This window comes from Mrakia frigida (assembly GCF_051309035.1).
Source record: "Mrakia frigida strain ATCC 22029 unplaced genomic scaffold BDY24scaffold_20, whole genome shotgun sequence".
In the NCBI taxonomy this organism is placed as follows: Eukaryota; Fungi; Basidiomycota; class Tremellomycetes; order Cystofilobasidiales; family Mrakiaceae; genus Mrakia; species Mrakia frigida.
This window is the reverse complement of record NW_027481261.1, coordinates 218,569-242,852: the sequence shown is the minus strand read 5'-3', so window position 1 is coordinate 242,852 and position 24,284 is coordinate 218,569. Positions and strand designations below refer to the sequence as shown.

The 24,284-nt window shown below is 54.0% G+C and overlaps 11 protein-coding genes across 11 annotated transcripts; 7 read left to right on the top strand and 4 right to left on the bottom strand.

Moving 5' to 3' along the window:
- The first annotated feature begins 773 nt into the window (after positions 1-773).
- On the top strand, positions 774-3,078 carry BDY24DRAFT_392761 (LysM peptidoglycan-binding domain-containing protein). Its single transcript, XM_076640962.1, has 7 exons — positions 774-949; positions 1,037-1,102; positions 1,642-1,718; positions 1,831-1,901; positions 2,084-2,150; positions 2,292-2,414; positions 2,536-3,078. The coding sequence occupies exons 1-7, from the start codon at positions 904-906 to the stop codon at positions 2,578-2,580; spliced, it is 495 nt and encodes a 164-aa protein (XP_076495550.1). The 5' UTR covers positions 774-903; the 3' UTR covers positions 2,581-3,078.
- An 88-nt stretch (positions 3,079-3,166) lies between these two features.
- BDY24DRAFT_104393 (Brr6/Brl1 family protein) lies at positions 3,167-5,662 on the top strand. The gene is made up of 8 exons (XM_076635812.1): positions 3,167-3,362; positions 3,493-4,076; positions 4,184-4,371; positions 4,469-4,584; positions 4,683-4,761; positions 4,850-4,878; positions 4,996-5,099; positions 5,198-5,662. The coding sequence occupies exons 1-8, from the start codon at positions 3,257-3,259 to the stop codon at positions 5,531-5,533; spliced, it is 1,542 nt and encodes a 513-aa protein (XP_076495549.1). The 5' UTR covers positions 3,167-3,256; the 3' UTR covers positions 5,534-5,662.
- An 820-nt stretch (positions 5,663-6,482) lies between these two features.
- On the top strand, positions 6,483-8,200 carry BDY24DRAFT_104389 (uncharacterized protein). The gene is made up of 5 exons (XM_076635811.1): positions 6,483-6,728; positions 6,800-6,932; positions 7,009-7,133; positions 7,205-7,542; positions 7,634-8,200. Exons 1-5 carry the CDS (start codon positions 6,552-6,554, stop codon positions 7,827-7,829), a joined length of 969 nt encoding a protein of 322 aa, XP_076495548.1. The 5' UTR covers positions 6,483-6,551; the 3' UTR covers positions 7,830-8,200.
- BDY24DRAFT_104433 (ras-domain-containing protein) lies at positions 7,993-10,029 on the bottom strand. Its single transcript, XM_076635813.1, has 7 exons — positions 9,893-10,029; positions 9,709-9,789; positions 9,530-9,612; positions 9,042-9,054; positions 8,855-8,936; positions 8,514-8,667; positions 7,993-8,438 (listed from the first exon to the last, which is right to left on the bottom strand). The coding sequence occupies exons 1-7, from the start codon at positions 9,927-9,929 to the stop codon at positions 8,172-8,174; spliced, it is 717 nt and encodes a 238-aa protein (XP_076495547.1). The 5' UTR covers positions 9,930-10,029; the 3' UTR covers positions 7,993-8,171.
- Positions 10,030-10,173: 144 nt separating this feature from the next.
- BDY24DRAFT_392749 (uncharacterized protein) lies at positions 10,174-11,316 on the top strand. Its single transcript, XM_076640961.1, has 2 exons — positions 10,174-10,679; positions 11,009-11,316. The coding sequence occupies exons 1-2, from the start codon at positions 10,225-10,227 to the stop codon at positions 11,160-11,162; spliced, it is 609 nt and encodes a 202-aa protein (XP_076495546.1). The 5' UTR covers positions 10,174-10,224; the 3' UTR covers positions 11,163-11,316.
- Positions 11,317-14,119, top strand: BDY24DRAFT_392729 (zinc metalloprotease). The gene is made up of 19 exons (XM_076640960.1): positions 11,317-11,766; positions 11,838-11,922; positions 11,997-12,006; positions 12,106-12,132; positions 12,205-12,367; positions 12,443-12,451; positions 12,524-12,601; positions 12,687-12,695; positions 12,817-12,898; positions 12,974-13,015; positions 13,099-13,109; positions 13,182-13,190; positions 13,274-13,394; positions 13,473-13,495; positions 13,580-13,637; positions 13,720-13,725; positions 13,803-13,819; positions 13,900-13,912; positions 13,982-14,119. The coding sequence occupies exons 1-19, from the start codon at positions 11,615-11,617 to the stop codon at positions 14,042-14,044; spliced, it is 978 nt and encodes a 325-aa protein (XP_076495545.1). The 5' UTR covers positions 11,317-11,614; the 3' UTR covers positions 14,045-14,119.
- Positions 14,120-14,139: 20 nt separating this feature from the next.
- Positions 14,140-15,485, top strand: BDY24DRAFT_392721 (uncharacterized protein). Its single transcript, XM_076640959.1, has 5 exons — positions 14,140-14,368; positions 14,456-14,543; positions 14,665-14,728; positions 14,814-15,104; positions 15,213-15,485. Exons 1-5 carry the CDS (start codon positions 14,257-14,259, stop codon positions 15,432-15,434), a joined length of 777 nt encoding a protein of 258 aa, XP_076495544.1. The 5' UTR covers positions 14,140-14,256; the 3' UTR covers positions 15,435-15,485.
- A 367-nt stretch (positions 15,486-15,852) lies between these two features.
- BDY24DRAFT_341853 (uncharacterized protein) lies at positions 15,853-17,769 on the top strand (the record flags this gene model as incomplete). The annotated part of the gene is made up of 10 exons (XM_076637460.1): positions 15,853-15,931; positions 16,029-16,116; positions 16,267-16,342; positions 16,419-16,559; positions 16,708-16,804; positions 16,907-16,965; positions 17,038-17,091; positions 17,162-17,242; positions 17,321-17,546; positions 17,663-17,769. The coding sequence occupies 10 exons, from the start codon at positions 15,853-15,855 to the stop codon at positions 17,767-17,769; spliced, it is 1,008 nt and encodes a 335-aa protein (XP_076495543.1).
- A 748-nt stretch (positions 17,770-18,517) lies between these two features.
- BDY24DRAFT_442321 (uncharacterized protein) lies at positions 18,518-19,959 on the bottom strand (the record flags this gene model as incomplete). The annotated part of the gene is made up of 5 exons (XM_076644675.1): positions 18,518-18,732; positions 18,816-18,925; positions 19,038-19,121; positions 19,216-19,560; positions 19,645-19,959. The coding sequence occupies 4 exons, from the start codon at positions 19,957-19,959 to the stop codon at positions 18,890-18,892; spliced, it is 780 nt and encodes a 259-aa protein (XP_076495542.1). The 3' UTR covers positions 18,518-18,732; positions 18,816-18,889.
- Positions 19,960-20,269: 310 nt separating this feature from the next.
- On the bottom strand, positions 20,270-22,171 carry BDY24DRAFT_392712 (type 1 glutamine amidotransferase). Its single transcript, XM_076640958.1, has 5 exons — positions 21,728-22,171; positions 21,381-21,486; positions 21,197-21,263; positions 20,782-21,051; positions 20,270-20,546 (listed from the first exon to the last, which is right to left on the bottom strand). The coding sequence occupies exons 1-5, from the start codon at positions 21,981-21,983 to the stop codon at positions 20,385-20,387; spliced, it is 861 nt and encodes a 286-aa protein (XP_076495541.1). The 5' UTR covers positions 21,984-22,171; the 3' UTR covers positions 20,270-20,384.
- Positions 22,172-22,883: 712 nt separating this feature from the next.
- On the bottom strand, positions 22,884-24,266 carry BDY24DRAFT_392707 (uncharacterized protein). The gene is made up of 3 exons (XM_076640957.1): positions 23,896-24,266; positions 23,550-23,763; positions 22,884-23,323 (listed from the first exon to the last, which is right to left on the bottom strand). The coding sequence occupies exons 1-3, from the start codon at positions 24,075-24,077 to the stop codon at positions 22,940-22,942; spliced, it is 780 nt and encodes a 259-aa protein (XP_076495540.1). The 5' UTR covers positions 24,078-24,266; the 3' UTR covers positions 22,884-22,939.
- Between the last annotated feature and the right edge of the window lie 18 nt (positions 24,267-24,284).

The window sequence follows — 24,284 nt, the reverse complement described above, 5'->3', positions numbered from 1 at the left end:
GAGGGAAGACGCGTCGAGACGAAGAGAAGGAAAGAGAGAAACGACCGTACCTCGACCTCCAAACGACCGAACCTGTATCCCCTCCTGCTCCTCGGAGTCTCTGCATATCCTGAGCAATCAAGATGTCCATCTCTATGGGTTCAGCTCCCGCCTTGCCCTTCTTGTGGGTTGCTTTGGAGGAGCGTCCGGTCGCCTTGGACGACGAGGTTTTGGTGGTAGAAGAAGACGAGAAGGAGGAAGGAGGATTGATGGTTAAGGAGATGGTCAAGACGTCCTTCTTGCCATCGACCATTCCCAAGTTGGAGGAGGAAGTGGTAGCTGAGGATTTGGAGAGGAGACTGAGCGTGCTGTAGAGGTCGAACGTCTGGGAGGATCAGAGTCGAAGGAGAAGGAAGAGTCAGCGAAGGCTGTAGACGCGCTGCAAACAAGCTGAAAAGGAGAGGAAAGAGAGGAGTGTATGCGCTTTGCCTTGTAGAGAGCAAAAGAAGCGAACGAGTCTTGAAGAGACAGAGAGCGAGGGATCGAAAGGAGGGAAGGACGAAGCGAAAAGCGTTGAGCTCACCTCCTCATCGGCATCCTCGACTTTGACGGCTCCCTCAGGCAGATTAACGAGTTTCGAAGGACATCTCGAGACGGGGAGATCTTCAAGCATGCACTTAAGAGTCTGAGGAGAAGTTTTTTTTAGTTGATTTTGAAGGGGGTGACTGGTTCGTGCGCCGAGGAGACGAAGCAAAACAAAGGAGGAGAGTCCGACCTCGTTCTCCTCTCAACCGCATCGACCTCTTCCTTCCTTCTTTTTTAGCAGCTTCCCCTCTCGCCAAACCACCACCACACTCGTTTTTCTAACCACACCAACACTCCTTCACCAACCAACTCTCCAACCACCTCCAACTTTTCCCTACTATGTTCTCCACCAAGTCGCTCGTTCTCGCTCTTTCCCTCGCTTCAGGTGAGCGCGCGTCCCTCCTCCTCCTTCTTCCCTTTTGAATCTCTCCCCTTTGACGCATCTTGTTTCTCTTGTTCTTTTTCGTATAAGCTGTCTTCGCTGCTGACTGCACCAGGACCTACACCGTCTCTGCTGGTGACATCTGTGACTCCATCTGTACGTGTTTGAATCCCTTTTCCTCTCGAGCTCCTTCCCCTCTTCCTCCTCGTTTCGCCTTCCTTCCTCGCTCCCTTCCCTCCTTCTCGAGGGGTCAACGCCACCTCCTCCGCCATCTCCTCTTCATCTGCATCCGAACGAGCTCTCTCTGGATGCAGCTCTTGAAGAGACGAGAAAACGCGAGGAAGGGGAAAAGGAAGGAGGCTTCAAGGCACGCAAAGTCTCGTCGCTCTCGTTCCCTCCCTTCCCCCTTGGCGAGAGTCGATCCTCCCTCTCTTCAATCAAACCCTCAGGGGCAACAACAACATCTACCCTTGTTCCCTCCATCTCTGCCCAACCTCCTTCCTCATCCCATTCCCACCACCTCCCTTTCATTCCCACCCTTTTTTCTTCTTCCTCGAACAACACCGTGTCTCGTTCGCATTCCCTTTCATCGATCGAGGAGAACAACCCAATTTACTAACGCCCCTCCTTTTTTCCTTTTCTCCTGCCTTCCCTCCTTGTTCTCTCTCCTCCCTCGATGAAACACACATACACAGCCGCTGCCCAGAAGGTCTCCACTTTCCAGCTCGCGATGAACAACAACGACGTCAACGATGGATGTGGAAACCTCGCCGTTCGTTCCTTTCGTTCTCCTTCCCTCCTACTCCGCGTCTCTCGTCGTCCTTCTCCGCCGTTTCTTTCTTTCTTTGTGCTGACCTTCTCTCTTTGCGCCATGGAATCTACAGATTGGACAGAGCCTTTGCCTCGGATCTACCGGACTCGACTGCACTGATATCTACGTTGTGAAGACCGGAGAGTGAGTCACTGCGTTTCCCTTCCTCGACCTCCTGCTCCTCCTCGTCCCCCCGGTCTCCAGACCTTGGCAGGGTTCGAGGGTCACTTGGGTTCTTCGATTGTAGAGACGAGGGATGGACACGCTTCTGTAGACGAGCTCGAAAGCTGACTCCTCTCCCTCTTGCTTGGTCTTCCCTCCTCCAGCACCTGCGCCAGCGTCATCTCCTCCTCCGGAGCCAACTCGACCGCTTTCTACGCCAACAACCGACAGGTTCGTTCCCTCTTGCTCCCACTCCAACTCATCTCTTCCCACTGCTCCCTCTCCCTATCGAGATCTAGCAGCTCTCGCTTTCTCTCGACCTCGAAACCTCCGTTCTGACGAACTCCCTCCCTCTTCCTTCTCCTCCTTCAGATCGACGCCTCCTGCTCCAACCTCTACACCGGAGAGGTCGTCTGTGTCTCCTCCGACGTCTACGCCTACCCCAGCACCGTCGTCGTCGCCAGCGAAACCGAGCCTTCGTACATCGCCAAGGAGGTTCGTCCCATCTTCTTCTCCTTCCTTCTCGCGTCGTCCGTCGTCGCGTTCCGAACCGACCAAGCCTTGCTGACTGTCTCCTCCCTCTTTGCTTCTTCTTTTCTCGTTTTCTCGCAAACAGGAGTCCTACGAGTCCCTCCCCTTCTGCGACGAGATCGACGAGTAAACCTCCAACACCAAACAACCTCTCCAAAAACTCCTTCGTCGTCGTCCCGTTTTCTCTTTGCACTTTCCCCTTCGCTGCCTCCGTCCTCTTCCCTTGCTTTTCACCTTTCTTTCGTCGTAGCTTCCCCGTGACTGCACCACCCTTTCCCTTTTCTCTAACTTACCTTACTGATCCAGAGGCAAGGACTCGCGTCTCTACCGTAGCAACCTCTCTTCTTTCGTTTCGTTTCGCTCTTCTCAACTTCTTGATTCTGATTCTCGGCTCTTGATTTTCGGTAGGGAGGGTTTGGGAACTGGGGCTTGATGCTTTTCTAGGTTCTCTTTCCTTTCTCTTGATTACGCCTTCTTTTCTCGTTTGGCATACCCTTTCTTAGCCTCGTTCGTTTCGACGAGCCCTTCGTTTTGACCTCTCCTCTCGCTTTTTTCTTGGAGCAGTTTTGGATCTGTTTCGCTTTTCTTTTTGAATTGGGATGTTCTGGTGACATCTCTACCTTCTCTACTCCTCGTCGCTACTCCGAGAAAACGAAAACAAGCGAAAAAGAAAACAGCAGCGAGATCGAGAAGAGAGTTGGTTGACTTCTTTTCGAAACTCCCTCCCAAACGGCCACGTCCTCAAACTCCCTTCCTTCCTTCCCTCCTTCCCTCTCCTCCTGGCCTTTCCCTGCGAGAGCGTAGTGATGTACGGCTCCTCCTCCTCCTTCCACTCTACTCGCTCCACTCAACCATCCGAACGACGCTCTACCGCAGGTCCTATGGAATGGGAGCCTGAGAACCCCCGGAAACGTGAGCTCACTCCTCTCTCGTCTCTCCTTCCTTCCTTCGCTTCCTTCTCCTCCTTGACCCCCTTTCTCATCTCCATGCTAACCTTCTCCACCGCTCAACCTTTATTCCTCGTGCAATCGTTTTACACCAGGACCTCATTACGACCCTTCCCCTTCGCCCTTCTCCTCCTCCTTCCAACCCAACCAGCCCTCGTTGTTCCCCTTCAAATCAGCTCCCTCCCCGCTCGTTGACTCGCCGTTCCTCTTCCACACCAACAACAACTCGGGATCGGGATCGGGAGCGTCGGCTTTAGGGAGTGCGCCGAGGGGAGCGATGATCCCTGGAGAAGGAGAAGGAGGAGGAGGGAGGAGATCCACCTTCGATCCTTCCTCGTTCGATTTCGGGAATACGAGTCGGGTGTTTGGGATTCCTGAGGTTGAGATGGACGTGAGTACGCCTACGAAACCTGAAGCGCAGCCGAAGGAGGAAGCGAGTTGGTACGGCATTGGAACGAGCACGGGAGGAGAGCAGGAGGAGGAGCAGGAAGAGCCAACGAGGAAGGTCGCTTCGGGAGCGGTGAGGAGGGAGATGAGGAAACGCGAAGGGGCGAATGGCGGACTGAAGAAGAAGGGAAGTGTGGGTGGGAGTTTGAGGAATGGAGGCGGGTTGAGGAGGAGGGAGAGGGAGAGGGCGGAGAGGAGCGAGAGTGAGGGGAGTGCGAGTGAGGAGAGAAGTGTGAGTTTCCCGTCGTTTTCTGCTTTGATTTGGTACGAGAGAGAGAGAGAGAGAGAGCAGGAGCTGATTGTTGGGTGGGTTTGGATTGGATCGTTCGGTTGGAACAGGACGACGATCGTTCCTCCTCTCGCAGGAACGGCGGTGGCTCGACAAGGAGGTCCAGAAACAACCCCTCGAACGCTCTTCAACGAACCAACAGCAACAGCCCTAACAACGACAGCAACACGCAGAACTTCAACCTTCATCTTCCAGGACGGACGGTCTCCCATGGGGAGATCCCTTACATCCTTCTCGGGTGAGTTCAATCGCTCCATCGAACGAGAGGAGAGAGAGGTGGAACGCGTCGAACGAAACGAACGAGCTGACAGACACTTTCGTGCTTTTGTAAATAGATACCTTCAATTCTTCTTCAACCTCTCCCTCGTTCTGATCCTGCTGTACCTGGCGGTACAGTTCATCCTGACGGTGAAGAGTGATATCGCGAGGAAGGTCGAGGAGGTGTCGTTTGGTTCGTGTCTCCTTCTCTCCTTTCCTTCGAGCGAGAGTGGGGTTTGAGGAGGCGAAAAGCTGACTTGGGTTGCGTTGTGTTTGGTGATGATGATGCAGAGATTCTTCAAGAGATCGCGTCGTGTACGAACTTGTATTTGGCGAATCAGTGCGATCCCGAGAGGAGGGTGCCTGGGATGTGGGTCTTTCTCTCGGTTTCGTTTCGTTTCGCTCCGTTTGTTCCTAGCTGACTTTCCTGCGCTTCGAATCCTTCTTCGGTTCGACAGGCAAGCGTCCTGTACAGCTTGGGAATACTGTTCGTTCCCAGTCCTCCTTCTTTCGTTCTTCTCGCTTCGTTTCGTTTCGTTTCGTCGAAGTCGAAACGCGTCCTCACCCTTTTTCCCTTCCTTTCTTTCGCCAATTTGATTCACAGGCATGAATCGTGACCCCACCATCGTCGGTCGAGCCAAAGTAGGAGCTGAAACTTTCGCTGGCGTAGTCAACTCGTTCGTCGACCCAATCAGTTGGAAAACCATGGTTCGTTCCGTCCCTTTCCTCTCTCTCTCTCTCTTCTCCCCTCTTCCTCCGTTCTCTCCGACCTTGACCTTTTCTCGTTTTCGCCCAACCACCGGCAGTCCTTCACCCTCGTAACCCTCACCTTCCTCACCATCGTCCTCAACTCGGCTCTGTCGTTTTACCGCTCTTCCCATCGACCTCCCTCTCACCAACACGAACCCCAACCTTCGCATCACCGTCATCAGATCCAGCAACAGCAACCTCCATGGCAACAGTACTCGGGTCTACCTCCCATGGGAGGGAATGAGTACGCTTCGTATGGCGTTGGGGGTGGGTACTCGGGATTACCGCCGAGGGCAGAGTGGGAGGGAGGAGCGGGAGTGGGGAGGTTGGGAGAGGGTGGGAGCGGGAAGGGAGAGGTGGAAGGAGGGAAGAAGAAGAAGGGATGGTTCTGAGGGTAGATTTTCGAGGGAGTAGAGGGGAGTTTAATGTACGTGCTTTCTAGGATCTTGAGTCGAGAGAGAGAGAGAGAGTTGGGAGAAGGGAAAGAGGAGGAGAGACGCGTCCAGGGAAAACGGTGCGAGATACTTGACCCCTGCAGCTTTTCTGAGGATCCGACTCGAGGGAAGAATTTTCTCGAGATGCGTTGTGGGCCGAGGTTTCACTCGCGCTGAGGGAGACGAGAAGGAAGGAGTGGGAGGCGGGTCGGGAGATGAGGTTGTTAAACGTTGTTTTTGAACGCGTTGTTACTGGTGAGTGCTCCATACCTTTCGCATTTCGATCTCAACACCCTGGTGAATAGTCTAGCACTGCTGATTCGATGCTCGCTTTCGACGCCCTCTACATACAGGATCCGAGAAGCTCCAGGAACGCGTCAATCGGACTCTCACCTCTTCGACGACGCTAGCTCTGTTTCTCCGCGCCTCTTTGAGCGCTTTTTTTCGCTCCCTCCGAGGTCACAAACTGCCTTCCTCCCCTGTACACTTTCGCTGATATACTGCCCGAACGGGAGATCGTCGCGGTCTCGGAGCTCACGACGACCGCCGCTTCTCTTCTTCTCCCTCAGCGCCCTCTTCGGACTCTACCTCTGGAAAGCCAACGGATACAAGCTCACTCGAGCCGACGAGATTGCCTACCGAGGATCCCTCATGAGCACTGCCGACCTCGCTCCTGCTTCCAACGTCGACGACTACGGGTCCGACTTCTGAGACGATCACGAAGGCTTAGGCCTCTCTCTCCCTCTCCCTTGTATATTGTGCCCTTGCCCTTTCTTTCTCTTTTTACGTGCTTTGATCTCCTTTTGATGCCCGATGTGTCTTTGATGAAAATCTCCGAGATCTTCCGTCAGAAATCTGAGCTCGAACGTCGGAGGAGATAACAAAAACGAGACGCCTCCTCCGAAGCCTCAGACGCCCACCTTCTCCCTTTCCTTCCTTCGTGCTCCCTTCTCCCTCTCCACAACAACCAACAGCCATGCCTTCGACTCCCCTTCACACTCTCCTCCTCTCTACGCAGGTTTTCAACTCGTCCTGCCCTTGGAGCTCAGAGATCGAACAGCTTCGTGAGCTTTACCTTTCTCCTTCGACAGGCGCCGTCGTTACGAGGACCTCTACGCTCGATGGATTCGCTCAGGACTTGAAGATTCACGGAGTGAGTCGATGTGAGCGTACTACTTTGTATGTCAGTCAAAAACTAACGGTTCCATACCTCTTGCGGTCCAGCATGCCTTCCTCAAGAGCTCAACCTCCTCGTTCAACACCTACGGCTACTCTCCACACCCCCTACCCTACTACATCTCGGCCGTGAAGACCATCCTCGAAGAGAACCCTTCCTCCACCAAACCCTTCATCATCTGTGAGCTCTTCTTCCTTCTTGCATCGACCTCAACAAGCTCGCTGACCTCTTCGACCTGTTCCTCCCCTCCGTTCAGCCATCACCTCCTCCTCCGGCGACGAGCTTTCGGAGATGGCTTCGATGATCGTGAACCTCAGAAGGGAGTTGGGAGACCTTGATTCCAAGGTCTCACGCATCGGAATAGAGATCAACACTTCTTGCGTGAGCTCCTCTCCCTTGCTGAGTCGACCCTTCCCTCCTTGATCCTGATCCTCATCTCGCTCGCATTGCAGCCCAACATACCTCACCACCCACCACCAGCCTACACTCCTCTCCAATCCTTCCCATCTCTTCTCTCACCTATGCTCGCCTCCCTTCCTTCCTCTCAAACCCTCGGTCTCAAGCTGCCGCCCTACGTGCAGATCGGGCAGTTCAACGACCTCGTCGCGTACCTCGAAACTACCGTCGCTGTCGATGGATCTGCTTCCAAGATCTCGTATCTCGCGTGCTGTAATACTCTCGGTGGAGTCCTGGGGTTGGGGAGTGAGCTGTCGGATGGTGGAGAGGGAGAGTTTGACGTCGATTCGTTCGCTGGAATGGGAGGCGAAGCCGTCCACCCACTAGCTCTTGGGTGAGTCTTAACTTTCGTCTTCTTACAGCATGATGAGGAAGTTCATGGACTCGAGCAGGAACTGATCCATTGTAGTTTTTCTCACTCACAGAAACGTTCATCGGCTTTCACTCCTCCTCTCCGCCTCCCCCCACGGTTCTCTTCGCACCATCTCCCTCATCGGAATCGGAGGAGCCACGGACTCGAAGAGTGTTCGAAGATTCATCAAGGCTGGGGCCACGGCGGTTGCATGTGCCACTGCGTTGGGGAAGAAGGGAGTGGGGATCTTTGACGAGTTGAACGCGTGAGAGAACGAGCGAACGAACGAGGATTCACATTAGACATCTACGTACGAGCAAAGAGAGATAAATGGGTATCAAGAAGTGAACGGGTAAGAGCCCTTGAGAGAGAGCGTGAGGAGTAGATAACTGCGAAGCAAGATAACTAAGAGAGGCGAGAGCGATTAAGGCACGTCGACCCAGAGAGGGAAGATCGTTACTAAGTAGAACTAAGTGAGTGAGTTTATGCTGATGATGTAGAGTAGTCGTGAACTGAGAGATAAGGTAGTAGTACAAAGAAGGGAAGGAAGGGGTGGACCAAGACCGGATCGTGTACAAAAACGAGAAGGGAGAAAGAGGCAGAGAAGAAGCTCAACACCCGCACTTCCCTTTGCCGTTCCCCACCATCTCCTTCAGGCTCACACTCCCTCGCCTCCCACTACCCTTCTTGCCTCTCAACATGGAGCTGCTGCCTACGCTCCTCAACTGCCTCTCTCCGTAGCTCACTCCCGTTCCGATGTCGTTCTCCGGATCCAAGCGACCTGCTTCTATCGAGAGAAGAACCGAGCGAGAGGCGAGGAAGAAGGGAGCGGAGATGTTGTGGCCTGTTAAAGAAGAGGTTTCGAGGTGGAGGACGTCCTGTTGGCGACGAAGAGGAACGTGAGCGAGGGAGAGAGACGCGGCGGAAAGCAGATCGAGGGAATTGGGACAAACGTTCTCCTTGGCCCACCTCGAGGCTTCCAGTACTTCAACCTCTCGCTCTTCCTCCATATCATGCTTGTTTCCGACGAGAACGACCTGGAGATGTGGAGATGCAAGAGCTCGAGCGTCTGCTAGCCAGCGAGGAAGGGAGAGGAACGTCGACCGTCTGATTTGGAGCGAGGAGGGTCGAGGAGGAGCGTGAAGCGGAACGAAAGAAAAAAGGAAGAACACGGTCGTCAACAAGGCTATCGAGAAGATGAAAGGCGCGTGAGAAGAAAGAGCGTCGGCTCGAATCTCCCAGTCGACGACGCGATGAGACTCTCACGATCAAGATACACGAAGCAGAGACGAACCTTGTGATGTCGTAGACCAGTATCGCAGCCGCAGCCCCTCTGTAATAGGAGCGTGTTACTGATCGAAACCGTTCTTGACCAGCTGTTATGGTTGAGAACGAGGAGAGGCAGGAAGAAGAGTCAGCGAGAGGGCGAGGTGAACACGCAGAACCTGGAGTTCTCGGAACGACGAATGAGGGTAACGAACCTGTATCCCAGAGCTGAACGGAGAGAGAAAGAGAGATAGAACAGAACCAAACGAGGTTAGCAATAGTCGCTCGAGGAGATGTCGAGAGAGGAGAAGATGGGTCGAAGCTGGGGCGATTCCGTGCGTCTAGCTCGTCCCTTCCGCTCTGAAACTCCCTCAAAAGACTGAGATAACCCGGAGACAATGCTGCAAGCCAGATAATGATCTGGCTCGATGGGCATGCACGAGGAGGAGGAAGCAGGCGAAGAAAGGAAGCTAGACCTCCGCCCTGGGCGGCGTCCGAGGACAACCTCCCTGCTCCTTTCCTCTCAGCCTCCTGCCAACCCTCCGGCAAGTCGGAAGACCAGACTGGGAGCATCTACCACGTTGTGCTCCCGTATTGGAGCTTTCGAGCTGCTTTGTCGCGTCCATCGACCCCAAACTCGTCCATCGAAACACCGCCCCGAGCTCGACGCTCCTTCCTTCGCTTCAGCTTCCTCTGAACTCACCTGCAGTTTGACCTTCTTCTCTCCAATCTGTATCGTCCTACTCTGAAACTCGACTCCTATCGTATGTTGACTGTTCTCCTTGACTGTCAAGAGGAAGAAAGTAAGGAGAAGAGTTAGCCCGAGAGAGGGGAGGGGTCGAGCTCAACGTCCGATTCGAAGGGAAGCGATGGAAAGCTCACAAGTGTTCTGAATGAAATGGTGAAGCAGGCAAGATTTCCCTGTTCCTGATTCTCCTATGATGATGAACTTGAGCAGGAAGTCTAGGAATCCGAGGGAGGAGAGGGCAGGAAGGGAGGAGGTCAGCGAGTCGAGCTCGCTCGCTTGCCGCTCGTCGTTCTGGCAGAGAAGAAGGAGGCTACTAACCGTAAGCTTCTTGAAGTTCGGTCCCTTCGTAGTCCATCGTGTTCTATGGCGAGCTAAAGGGCGAGAGAGAAGGGAAGGGGAAGCAGGCAAGGAGGGAAGGAAGGGAGACGGATATGACGTGGGAGTTGGGAGGAGACTCGAGAGGAGGTGGTTTGGTTCGAGTTTGACTGGGGTTTCGAGCCTAGGAATATTTTTCCTGAGCACTGGGAGAATCTTATCGAGCTTCCCTAAGTCTGAAAGACTGAAAACTAGGCTTCCAACATTTCTTAACCAAATCCAGCCCTCTAACAACTCTCGCCGTCTCCTCTTCCTTCTTTCCTCAAACCTCGACCATGTCCTTCCTCCCTTCCCTCCGCTCTTCTTGCTCCTCAGCCTCCGCGTGCTCCTCCTCCTCCTCCTCTGCCATCACCACCTCTCGTCGTTCCATCCGCCACGTCCCTAAACCCGCCAATGTCCCTAAATTCAAGCAGCTCCTCCACCCTCAAGGTTGGGTCGCTCCTCTTCCCTCGGGAGCCACCTTCGTCTACAACCCTCCTCCAACGGTTCCTAGCAACAAGTTCACCGTCACTCCGTTAAACCCCATCCTCTCCAAGACCGGGAAAGTTCTGCCTACGGGATGGCAGAGGGTTCCAGGCTACGGCCATCTCGCTCCGAGGTTGGACAGGAAGGAGGAAGGGTTGGAGAACAGCTCCGTCCAGTATGTCGTTCCAGAGGCGGTCAAGGCGGAGATTAAAGCTTTGAGGATGCAGAACCCAGGGGCTTGGACGAATACTACGTTGGGAACCAAGTGAGTTACGAGTTTTCTCTTTGCGATGGGCAGGGGAAGGGAGGGAAGGAAGGGAGGAGGAATGAGCTTTTGCACTTTTCGTCTTGCGAGCTCGACATCTCTCCTTCTCTCCGCCGTTTGCTATCTTTCAGAGAGCAACATAGTGGCATGTAGCTCTCGGATTTGGTAGCAGTTCAATGCGACTCTCAGCGATCTAGTTGAATCTTCAAGCGTCGTTCAAGATCTCGAATCCATCGAAGCTGACCTTTGACTTTCCTTCCTCTCCTTCCTTCCTCCCTTCCTCCTTCGTCCTCTTCCATCTCCACCTTGCCTTCCCTTCACCCCTCCAGATTCTCTCTCCCTCCTCTCGTTGTCTCCCGAATCGCTCACAACCCAGCACTCCGCAGATTCCAACAGGAGGACTACGACCTTCGACGAGAGAGGATGCCTTGGAAGCAGGTCCTGACGGGAGATGGAAGGAGGATCCAGAAGAGCTTCTGGTAGAGGGAGTTGGAAGGGAAAGGCTCTCGAGGTGGCCTGGGTGCTGGGGAACAGTATGGGGTTGGTTGGAGGGGCGAGGGAAGCGAGGGAGGGAGAGGAACGGGGAAGGTCGATGGATGCACGCTTGATTTCGCATCTTTTGGTCGAGACGGGCAAGGGCGAGAGCGGAGGACTTCAATATTGCCTCTGGCAGTGTTCTCTACATGGAGAGAGAGCAGCTGTCGTCGTAGCTTCACGCCTTCGAGGCCAGTGAGGCTGAAACGCATCGGACGTCGGATCCTTTTCTTTCACAGCCGATGTTCCTTCCCTCGGCATCAACTCTTTCTCATTCGTAACCCTGCCTGTCTTAAAGAACGCTCGCAGCGTTGAGAGTAAGAGGGGAGCGCGATTTCTTCTCTTCTCCCTCACCCTCCACCATCTCTCTTCCCTTCTTTTCTCAAACCAACTCCACGACGATGATCTTCCCAAACATCCTCTTCTTCTCTTTCGCCCTCTTACCTATCGTCACCCACTCCGCCCCTACTACGATCGTCCTCCCTCCTACACCTCAAACTCTTCGAGAGTGCGGCACGTCGTCCGTCGTTGACCTCGATGCAGAAGCACAGGTGTGAGTCCTCTTTCCTCTAGCCTTCCTCCTTTTCACAATCGAGTGAGCTGAGCGTTGCTCCTCGCTCTCAGCTCGTACGCCATCAGCAGGATCGAGAGCGAAAATGCTCGACCTGGAGAAAACGTCTCGTTCGCTCCAATCGCTCCTGGGGCGACTGTGAGTTTTCTGCACCCTTCTTTCGTTTCGAATAGATGCCGAAGCTCTAATCTAACCCTCTGTCTCTGTTCTAGACCATCGATGGTAAGAAACCGTCTCGATAGACAGCGGCTGAGGTGGAAGAAGGGACGACGCGTCGTCAGCCGCATCCTCACTGACCTCCTTCCCTCCATCCTCCTTCAGTCTACGTCCATGTTGTACAGGCAAACTGTAAGAATCTCTCGTTGCACTTCTCGAGTTAACCTCCTTTGACCCTCGTTCGGCTTTCTTAAATTCTTACAGCCTCTCTGGAAGGAGGAGGTCTCAGTCAATCGGACGTCGAGGCGCAGATTGCCGTTCTGAACGAGGACTACGACTCAACTGGATTCTCCTTCGACTTGGTCGACGTGAATTCGATTACCAACCCGATCTGGTTTCACTATGTTACGAACACAGAGGAAGGACTGTGAGCTTGAGCTTTTTCGACGGTCGCGTCGCGGTTTGAGCATCTGAGGCTGATCATCGACCCTCGTCTTTCCAGGCCCTACGCGTGCGTCTGAGCGAGCTTCTCTAGTTTATGGTACGGTTAGAAAACTGACTGAAGCACTGTTTTCTGGAACAGGACCGAGATGAAAGCTGCGACAGCGCGAGGATCAGCGAAGGATCTGAACATCTGGACGGTTGGCTTCTCTACGGTCGGGTGAGTTACCTCTTCGTTCTCGAAATCACATATCTCTTTCATTTCTCGGGCCTTGAGTCTGACTTTGCTCTCGTCTGTCTTCCAGCACTCTTGGGTGAGTCGGACGATTTCCTAGCTTTCCATCGATCCTCGATCTCGTTCCGCCGTTTTTTTCTCGTTTTCCTCCCCTTCCTTTGAACTGATCCTGACATCCCGTTGGCATTTTCCTCTCGCAGCTACGCTACCTTCCCCTGGAACTACACTACGGATCCTACGAGTGACGGTGTCGTCCTCAGATTCGATACTTTCCCTGGGATCGTGAGCCGATCCTCCCTTTCCCTTGTGCCTTTCTCTTCGACGACGAGGCTGATACATTCACTTCGAAACTATCAGAACTCTGGAGTCTACAATCTCGGGAGGACTGCTACTCACGAGGTGCGTCGTTCAATGGTTTCGAAGAAGAAGAAGCGACCGACGACGCGCCGAACTGACCTCGAACTGCTCCTCTTTCCCTTCAGATCGGACATTGGTACGTCCGAAACCATCATCAAGCGTAGATCGAGCTCATCCGTCTTTGTTTACGCCTTTTCAACGTCCCCAGGCTCGGACTGTGAGTCTCAACCGTCTTTCTTCGACGCATCACGCGTCGTCCTCCAACTCCTGGTCTGACCTCCTCTCCTTTTCGCGAACCAGCTACCACCCTTTTCAAGGCAAAAAAATTCTTCTTTTACATCCTCTCTCGTCGCTGACCTTCCATCTTGCATCTTCTTCAGGAGAATGCGAAGGAAACGGAGACAACGTCGCCGACACACCAGTTCGTCCCCTTTTTTTCTTCATCTCTCTCATTCCTTGGACTCTCGAGACCGATTCGCCTCCTCTTGGCAATTAATAGAGACAGCTCAATGCAACATACGGGTGAGCCTTCTTTCCCTTTTCGTCTCGTCGAACCATCGAGCTGAGCAGGCGACCCGACGCGTCGTTCCTCGTTTTCTTTCTCAGCTGCCCAACGATCAAGGATACGTGCATCTTAGCTCCAGGATCTGATTCGGTCCATAACGTGAGTCTTCTCAACGCATCCAAAAGAAGAGTCCTGAGATCACTGACACGTCTTTCGCCTTCGATGCTTTGCGACGATGAAGTTCATGGTTCGTTTTCCTTTCGTCGTTCTCTCTCTCTCTCTTCTCGTTCCATTGCCTGATCTATTTCTTCCCTCTTTCCACAGGACTACTCAGACGACGAGTAAGATTGTCCTCCTCACAAGTCTGTCTTCCATCGTAGAAACTGACTCTCTCCCTCTCCCTCCCTCGACTCCGTCGCAGCTGCCTCACCGAGGTTCGTTCTCGATACTTCTGCTTCGTCTCAACACGAACTCACTCTTCCTTCTCTTCGTTTCTCTTTCAGTTCACCCCTGGGCAAATCGAACGAATGAACGCTGCGTTCGAGACCTACCGAGCCGGATCTTGAATCGAAGGGCTCGCGAGCCTCGCTCCCTCCTGCTGTAGTCTTGTTCTCGGATTGATGATATGCTAGTCCTATCTGAACCTTCCGTTCCGTGTCATCAACATCTTTTCTCGGTCCCTCGAAAATATAGCACGCCGAGAGGTTCTGAAAACGCTCGTTCGAGCTCACCAGTCCTCCCTCCCTCCAAACTCCCGTCATCTCCCCCCTCCTCGCCCATGCTCCTCCCCTTCTTCTTCTCCGTAGCAGCGACAGCAGCTCTCTCCCTCTCCTCTGCCGCCTCCGCTGCTCTTCTGGAAGGGAGCATCGTCTTCAACCAGTATCTTCCAGGTCAGCCAGCTTCTCTCTCCCTTCCCTCCCTTCGTTCGCCAGCATGCGCTGACCTTCGCTTCGCTTCGCTTCGTTACACTTGGGCAGACATCTCCTCGATACAACCTTCAACGAGTATATCGCTGGATCATGGAGCTAAGCATGCTTATGTTTTGAGGGATGGGTCGTTTAGGTTGTGAGTCCAGGAGGAGGGAAGAGAGGAGGAGGAGAAGGAAGGAGGACCGTCGAAGCTGACCTTTCCTTTCCTTCCTTCCTTCGTTCGTTGTATGTTGTTGTTGTTGTTGTTTTTCTCTCAGCTCGGATGTAGAACCAGGACTTCACACTCTCCAAGTCCTTTCTGCTTCTCACTCCTTCCAGGATGTGCGTCCTTCGTTTCTCGTTCTCGTCTGCCATCTCCTTCCTTCGAGCTCACCCACCTCCCTCCTTCTCTCCCTCCTCTCATCAGCTCGTAATCACCATCCCTCCCGCTTCTCCTCCCACCACCTCCTCCGAAGCTTCGCCTTCCTCTCCTCCCCCCTTCGTAGCCATCCACGCTCCCTCCGCCGTCCTCCCTTTCGATCCTCTCTCGCCTCCGTCGGTCGGATCGCTCCCTTACCCTCTCCAACTCGTCCCCTTGGGAAAACTCAACTTCTACACCGAACAAGGATCGTTCCAGATTTTTACGATGCTCAAGAGTCCCATGATTCTAATGATGATGGCGAGTGGAGTGATGATGTTGGCGCTGCCTTGGTTGCTGGTGAGTCGACGTCGAGGAGGAGACGCCAGACGTTCTTTCTCTTCTCGTTGTTTCGGTTCTACAGCCGTGCTGACTCATCTTGTCTCTTTCTTTCCTGTGCTCGCTCAGAAAAACATGGACCCTGAAGCTCTGACGGAAGCCAACAAGCTCATGGCTGGCGGACCAGGGAAGCTCACCTCGCTCCCTACTCGTCCCTCCTCTTCCTCGGACGACGCTGGAGCTGGAGACGTGGTGGTCACTCCTCCTTACTCTCCTGCCGTGAAGAGTACAGGAGGAGGTGGAGGGAAGGGAGGGAAGGGAGGAGGAGGAGGAGGGAAGAAGAAGAAGTGAAGACGCGTTCGATGGATTGGGTCGGGCGAGAAGGAGCGAGCCAGGATGGGGTTTGGTGCGTGGGAGGGAGGGAGACGGAGATAGGAGAGGGGTAGGCTAGATTCTGTATTCGATCGATATCGAAGAACGAAACGAGAGAGAGAGAGGAAAGGGTCGAGAAACGAAGAGCGAGAGAGATCACCCGGCCGACGCGTCCCTTCCTCTTCCTTCCCCTTCTCCTCTCTGCACAAAAAAGAGTACCGAACCAAGTCCCTCCGAATCTTGATCTCTTATCCATCGACCAGACTTTTGCCTGACAAGAAGAAGAAAAAAAAAACTACTCCTTGCGCTCGCCGCCCGATCACCCTCCTTCGCTCCTTGACCTCAACCTCCCACCCTCTCTCCCTTCTCCTCTCTCCTCCCTCTCTCTCCCTCAGCGATGGCCTACCCTCACCAACGCCCCTCCTCCTCGAACGCTTCTCCCTGGGCAGCTTCCACTCCCGTCCAAGCTCTCGCTGGTTCGTTTCCCTTTCCAGCTCATCGGTCGCTTCAGACCGCGGGAAAGTGAACGAGCTCGAAGCTGACTCGTTTTCGGTTGGTGGTTTTGAATCGTAGAGCGAGCCTGTGATCCTTCGTTACCTGAACCTGCTTACACGTTGAATCTCGAACTGGCGGATTATGTGAATAGTAAGAAGGCGAATACGTGAGTTTGAAACGAGAGGAGGGGAGGGGAGGGAAGGACGAGATGGGTTTCGTTTCCCTTCTGAGCTTTGCAACTAGACGACCTGTTACTATACTAGAGCTGACTTCTCTCTATCTATCCTTCGTTTCTGCTCTTTCCCTGTTCGTATAGTCCCCGAGACGCAGCCGTCGAAGTGCTCAAGCTCGTCAACCATCGCAACCCTCACGTCTCCGTTCTCGCTCTTCACGTTCGTCGCTCCCGTCTCCCTTCCTTTCCTTTCCTTCTCAACCCAAACTGACTGACTCTTGTTTATCGTACGCTAGCTCCTCGACACCCTCGTCAAGAACTGCGGCTATCCGTTCCAGCTCCAAGTAGGGACGAAGGAGTTCTTGAACGAGCTCGTGAGGAAGTTCCCTGAGCGACCTCCTGCTTTCCCTGGCGTTTCGATGGGGAAGACTTTGGAGGTGAGTAGTATGGATCTTCTTCTTATGGCTGTTGAGGTTGGAGGGGGAGGGATTGCAGTTTGTGAGGAAGGGAGGGAGGGACGAGGCGAGAGAAGGAAGGAGCGAGCTCACACCATCTCTTTCCTCTCTCTTTCTCGTTCGTTTCCAGCTCATCCATGAATGGAAGAACACCATCTGCGTCAACTCGAAATGGAAAGAGGATCTCGTTCATATCAGGGATATGCATAGGTTGTTGAGCTACAAGGGTAAGTGCTTTCGCTGTCGCGCGAGACAATGCGAGGTTCGGTCGTCCGAGTCGAGCTCACACCCTTCGCCTCCTTCCTTCCATTGGACGACGATCTTGACAGGTTATCGGTTCAGGGACTTTGATCGAGGAGGGTCGGCTTTGGCTTCGAATGGAACGGATGTGAGTCTCTCGCAGAAGGAAGAGCGGAAGGGAAAAGCAGGAGCTGATTCAGGGTTGTTGCGAAACCAACAGAACCTCAAGTCACCTCAGGAGCTCGAGGAGGAGGACCGTCAAGCCAAGTCTGCCGTGAGTTCAGTTGATAGTCTTCTCGTTCGAAACCCTCGTAACCGATCCCTCTCGTGCTCGCTCTCCGCAGAAACTCCAAGAACTCATCCGTCGAGGCTCCCCGAAAGATCTCCTCGCCGCTCAAGAGCTCATGAAGGCTCTTTCCGGTGCTGTTTGTTCCCTCCCTTCTCCTCCCACCCTCCCTCTCCCTCCCTCTGACTCCTCTCTCCCCTCTTTCACTCTCGCCCAGGAACCCGACAAAGCCCCGGACTACCGTTCCCAAACCCAAAAAGAACTCGACAAGGTCCAGCAGAAGGCGATCCTCCTCAACGACATGCTCAACAACGCCGCCGACGGGGAACGAATCGGCGTCGAAGGGGACGCGTACCAGCAGGTCGCCTTGTTCTGCAAGCAGGCTAGACCAAAGATCCAGAAGTGGATTGGGGAGGTGTCGGAGGATGAGCCGGATTCGATGGGTGAGTGCGGGGCGGTTTTGGGTTTGCGTCGCGTCGAAAGGAGGGAGGGATGGATAGGTTTGGGTGAGGGTTCGAGAGAGGAAACTGATGCTTTTTGGGATGTTCTTGGACTGGAGCAGATCGTCTACTGTTGATCAACGATCTCATCAACGGAGTGGTGGAGAGGTTCGAGGCGTGTCGGAAGGGAGATTGGTCGAAGGGACGTCAGGTCGACCCGACGTGAGTTTTCTTTTTCTTCTTCCTTTTCCCTTCATTCTTCCCCATCAACCCCTACCTCCTCTCGTCCTTCGTCAATGCTCATTCTTCTTCTCGTTCTCTTCCATCAGATTCACCAACCAACCCCCACCAGCCCCCGAACCCTCCCTCATCTCGTTCGACGCGTTCGCAGACGACGACGAACAACTTCCTCCTCCCACTTCCACCAACCCCTCCTCCGACCTCTTCTCTCCACCCTCTCAACAACAACAACAACAACAACAACAAACCACCTCCTCAGGCCTCCCACTCGACCTCTTCTCTTCCTCCTTCTCAGCTCCTCCTCAATCCTCCTCACCGGCACCCCCGAAAGCTCTCGGAGATCTCAGCTCCCTCTACGCTCAACCCTATCGCAATCCCTACGCCCAGAACCAGAACCAGAACCAAGCTGCAGGAAGCTCGACGCCTCCGAACGGAGCAGGAGGAGGAGGGATCAGCTTGGGAGGAGCGGGAGTTTGGGCTGGGAACGCGGCTAGTCCTAGTCCGAGCGCTAGCGGGAGTGCTGGTGGGAACGGGCAGCAGCAGCAACCACCGAAGAAGGATCCGTTCGAGGGGTTGTTGTTCTAGTCAATCCGGGGGAGTGGGAGTGGGAGGAGGAGCGGGGGTTTGGGGGGTTTACTGTAGACGCGTCGGTTTCTTTCGTTGTGTTTTGGGTGTTTGGGGTTCTTGATTTTTTTTTGCGGGTTGGATGGAGATGGTGTTGATGGTGATTGAAGAGATAGAGAGAGAGAGAGAGAGAGACGTGGAGAGAGGGAGAGGGAAAGCGCGTCCTCGCTTTTTTGATTTTTCTGAGCTTTCGAGTTTCTTGCTGCTGAGAGTCGGTCGGTCATATCAAGACAAACCTATCGTATCTATCAACGAACACTACACTCCCTTTCTAGTCTTCTACGGTCCACGCCCACACAACTCAACCCACCGATGTCCCTCGAGCCTGCATTTTCGAAAGAAGGAAAGGAAGAAGGGAGGAGCTGATCAGCGAACGCGACGAAGTTTCCTAAGGAAGAGCGAACGAACCTCGAGGCTCAATCGAGTGCGATGAAATTCGGCTGGACTTAAGCATTCGCCGAGGGGAGGGTCGTAGATACGGCTCAAGCGTCCCAGGACGAGATGGGCGAACGCGGTTTCTGTGCGAAACGTGAGGATGGAATGGCGGAGGACGAGGTCAGCTCGAGCACCAGAGACTCGAAAACGCAAGACCGAAAAGGGAAATCCGTATTAGGTGTTTGAAAAACTCACCTCTCCGTGCTGTCGGTCCTCAGAAGAAGGGAGAGACCACGAACGAGCGAGAAAGTCGCGTCCGAACGTCCGAGGTTTCGTCCTCTGAGAAACAAACGCGTCGAAATCAGCTTCCTCCCAGCTCCCAACCAGCGATCTACTCTCGACAACGGACTCACCATGAACTCTCCGTCTACACCTCAACCGCCTTCCCCGTCCTCTTCAGCACGTAAATCCCATGCTCAACGACCGGAACTCCAACCTTCTCCTCCCCTTCCTTTCCCTCCCTCCCATTCCTCGCCGAAACCTTCACGACCTTCTCCACCACCCAGTATCCCTCCAAGTTCTCCTTCGGGAATCGATCCGAGCTGTAGCTGAGAGCCAACCACGTTCCTCCTTCCTGTGAGATCCGAGCAAGATTCCGAGCGAGGACGGTGAGAGGTTCGATGCCTTCGAGGAGAGGGCCACAGGATAAGGCGTCCGAGGTGGATTTTTCAATGATCAGGGACCAAGGGGACGTGGAAGAGGTGGTATTGAGGATTTGCTGAAGTTCTAAGGGGTCCAGGAGGTCAACAACTCCCCAACTCATGCCTTCTTCTCCTTCTGCAGGTTGTCGAGCTCCAAAAACCTCCTCCTCTTTGAGCTTCCCCCAGACGACGGCGGTTGGCGAGTAGTCGACGTTGAGGATGTTGGGAGGTGGGATGGAAGGTGAAAGCCATGTTCGGAGGGAGTTGGAGAGGGAGGACGTGCCTGAGCCGATGTGAAGGACTCGAGGAGGAGACGAGGAGGAGGAAGGGAGGAGGTCGAGGGAGGAGTGCCACTCGAGCACCAGTTGCTCGAGAGCTGAAGGCGTGCTGAGCCATTCGAAACCTGAAGGAGGTTCGTGTCCTCCTAAGAAGCGCGTCTCCCAGTATTCCAGAGAGCTGAAGTCGGGGGGAGCCATAGCAGAGAGATGGGAGTTGAGGGCTGAAAACCCAAGCTCACCTCGAAATCCCTTCCTTTCGCTCGACGACCACGATCCCATCAGTTCACGATCATTTCATCGCTTCCAGAGGTCCTCCGTGCTCTTCCTAGGTCATTAGTCCTCACAAAAGATGGGTCGAACAGAAGATGATGCGAGATATGCGAGCTGGCTTTGACCAGAACTAGCGAGGTCGAAGTCGAGCTGATCATCTCTCCTGCTTTGAAGAACAGATCGCCTGGCTTGAAGCTCGCCTTTAGGTGTACGAAAGGTAGGAGACTTATTTAGAAAATCTAGGGAAGAAACGTTCTATAAAGTTGTAAATAATCTCTCCTACAAGGTCCGAAGATCCTCCCCTTCCTCCCTCCCACTTCTTCCCTCTCTCTCTCTTTTCCCGAACTCTGTCCCTAGAGCTCCCCCAGCATGACCTTCAACATCATCGCACCGATTCGTCCTCGTCCATCATGCGCTCGAGCAGCTCGTTCAGTCGCTTCCGAGGCCATGGAGGGAGTGAAGACGCCTGAGTCGGAGCGGAAACGGATGATCTTGTCGACGATGGATTGGGTGAACTGGTGGGAAGAATAAAGTGATGAAAAGAAAGGAGTTAGGTTCGAACGGAGAGGTAGGGCAGAGAGAAGGAAACCGGGAAGGAGAAGAAGGGAGGGAGGGAAGGAGGGAGACGCGTCGATCTTCGACTAGTTCGAGTTCTCGTTCCTGGTCCCAATCGAACCCAAAACCCTACGAGCTGGAAAACACGACCAAAATAACACAGAGGAAATACGCTTCAAAGAAAGCTGCACTCACCTCAGGATGACCCTCCCACCCTAGGATATGAACCTTCCCCTTCTCCTCTCCCTCTCCCTCTGCTTCTCCGTAAAAGCTCACCAACCCCTGCACCTCCGTCTTCTCCGTCCTAGCGAGGAGTTCCCACTCTCCTTCGGAAGGAAGAGCGGGAGCGTAGTCGGCGTGCATTTGTTGGATTGAAATGGTGGAAGAGGGAGTGGTGGAGGAAGAGGAGGAGGAGGAGAGGAGTTTGGATCCGATGGGAGTGAGATTCATCTCGTAGGTTCCGATCTGGAGAGAGCGCGAAACGGAAGAAGGTGGGTGTGATCAGGTTCGAGAGGATCGGGGTTTAACGGCTGAAGGAGTCGGGGAGGGAAGGGAGACGACGCGATGGAGGAGGAGGAGGAGAGAGAGGGGGAAAGAGAAGAGGACAAACCTCCCAACCGAGAGGGTTTTTGACGACTTCACCACCGTACGCTCGTACGAGGAGCTGCATCCCGAAACTGCGACGCACGTGAAACAGAACGAAAAAAGAGGTCAGATCAAGAGAAGAAGAGAGAGCTCGAGAGGGTTGAGATGCCGTGAGAGAAGGCGAACGAGAAGAGAGGTCAAAGACGCACCAAGTTCCGATGATCCGAACATGAGGGTATTCTGAAGCGATCTTTCGAATGAAGGCGAGAGTTTTGGGGATCCAGGGGTTTTTGACGTCGTCGTAGGAGCAATGGGCTTGGGGAGATGGGGAGGAGGGTCAAGGTCAGCTCCGGGTCGATGGACGCTGATTTCGAGAGGAGCGCAAGCTCGAGGAGGAAGTGTAGAAGCAGCCTCGACAAAGAAGAGCTTCTATAGCCTTGAGACTCCTACTGGAGAAAGGAAGAACGAGCGAAAACGAGCTCTCCCTCCCTCCTCCTGAGCTCAAGCTCACCCTCTCCTCCTCCCTTCTCTCCCTCTCCTTTTCCTATGGACTCACCACTCCCTGTAATCATCACAGCATCGAACCCGCCCTTCTCAAACCCTCTATCCTCCGGGAACTCCTGCTTTCCAACGATATCGAACCCTGTAATCTCCAGATCGACGTCGTCCTTCCTGCCCATGTTGGCGAGTGAGTCGAGGAGATGAGCCCGAAAGACGTCGAGATACGTTCCTTCCTCCGCCAGAACGTAAGGATTCGGAGTGTCCGCGAGGAGGAGGGCGATTCGGAGGTTCTTGGGGGAGGAGGTGGACATGGTTGAGGAGAGATAAGCGAGAGAGCGGCTAGAACAGAGGACCGGGAGGGAGGAGGAGGAGATTGGAAAGGTGCTCGAGTCGGTGCTGGAAAAGATAGTAGTAGCCTCGGTCCCGGGAGATAAGAGTGTCCTTGAAGAGGAGATGGAGTCTATAGTGGTAGTGGCGGTTGGCTGATTCGTTGCTGGTTGTTTGGAGTGAGAAGGAGATAGCCGAAGGAAAGTTTCGAGCTCACACCTTCATTTCCCTTCCTTCTCCTCCAACAGCGACAACCTCCCCCTTCCTCTCTCCCTCCTCCCTTTCAGCAAGCAACAGAAAGATGTCGTCCGACATGCAAGATCTGGCGGAACCGGGTCGCTCGAGCCATGGGGATCGAGGACGAGTCGAATCGATTCGAAGCGCGTCGCCTTGCCAGGAAGGAGAGCTGAAAATGTGTTTAGGTGTGAGTGGATCCTTTGATTGAGGCGCTATAGGACGTAGCGCTGATTGGGTACTTTTTCTTCTTTCTTCACGGTCGAGGTCGGTCGCTTCTTCTTCTTCCGTGATCAGTCGCGTCGGGTTCTTCGCTTCTCCTTCCAATCGCTCGCCTCTTTCCACTTTTGCTTTACAACGATGATAGATCACCAACGGGAAGACCAAAAGAATACACAAGAGGATTTGAATGAGACCTCAGTGGCAGTAGAGAGGTTGCAGCAGCTGGAAAAGCGGAGAGCCGAGAGAACGAAGGTTCGTCGGTCGACGCGTCCTGACCACCGAGGAAAGGTTCTCCCTGACTTCATCTTCCTTTCACAGTGCTGTAGAGAATGAAACTTGACCTGGAGTTTATCGTTCTTGTCTGTTTCAGTTCCTCTCCCTCCTTAAGGGCGAAAGCGTTGGACAGACCCAGGTTCTGTCGTCGCTTGTTTTGTCGTTCAAGTCATAAATCTGTTCCCGTCTCTTCCTTCCTCCCATCAATCAACTACTCTGCTTCTGCTCCTCGAACCATGATGCCCACCAACCTCTTCAACTCCTTCTCCCTCTCCTCCTTACTCAGAACGACCTCTTTCTCTCCCTTCTCCTCAGCTTTCCCCTTCCCCTTGTCCTTCTTCTTCCCACCATCCATCGCGTCATCTCCATCCTCGTCGGCGCTTCCGAACATATCCTCGTCCTCCTCGTCGCTCCCACTCTCGTTCTCGCTCTCGCCCTCAGCGTCGTCGTCCACGACGCCGACCCTCCCTCTCCACATCATCTGGTCCTCGAGGAGGGAGCACACGCGTCGAGCTCGATCAAGTCGAAGGGCGTGGTCTTCGGGGGTTCCGGTGGGTGGTGGTGGTAGTGGAGGAGAGTGGAGGGAGGGAAGGGACTGGGACGGAAGGAGGAGGGAGCAGGGAGGAGAGAAAGAGACGGGAGGTCAATTCTTCGCGTTCAACCCCCAAAAGATCGCAAAAGGAGGCCAATGAAAGAGAGAAAAGAGAATTGTCGCGCTATGTATAGTAACGACGTGCGCAACAAAGCGACATAGAGAGGGAAAAGAGAACGAGAACAGGAGGCGTACAGAAGAAAACGAAGCGAGCTCAACACCGACTCACCTGCATCAACAACGCCGGTATCCAACCTCCATCCAAAGCAGGTTCCACTCCTACGATCGGATGAACGAGGAGCTGAGTGAGAGGGTTGACGGGAGGTCCCCCTTTGTTGAGAGCGAAAGGGTTCGTCGAAGAAGGAGCGGGAGGAGGGCTGAGGTGATGGGCGATCAGACCCAGTAACGAGAGGAGGTTCTGGTACGAGGTGAGGAGAGTGGGCCTGAGGAGTTTCCGTGACGACCAGGAGGAGAAGATGAGAACAAGAAGATTTTTCCTTCAGGTCAGAAGAAGGAGGGAGGAAGAGAGAAAGAAGGAAAGAAGGAAAGAAACGAGCTCGCTGAGCTCAACTCACCACCCGACGATCCCTTGTTCCCCTCCCAACTCGACCATTCTCGTTAACTCCTGGATAGCCACTCTCGCTTGATCTACGGAAGAACGTAAAGATTCGATCTGAGGAGGGTTGAGTCCGGAGGAGTGAGGGAGAGTGTAGGTCGAAGGAGGGAGTTGAGGAGGAGGAGAGGGGAGGAGGGACATCCTGGGGGCGAAGAGAGGGTGGTAGATGGGGAGGCGAATGGAGGGATTCAATGGGATAGAGAGGGAGAGTTGGGGACGAGAAGAATGTATATGGAAGTGGCGAGGAAGGGACGAAGGAAAGAGGTGATGGACGTTGACGGAAGGAGATTCAGCTCGTGAGCTTGACTCGACTTTCTTCTTGAGTTGAACGAATTTTGGGACAAAAAC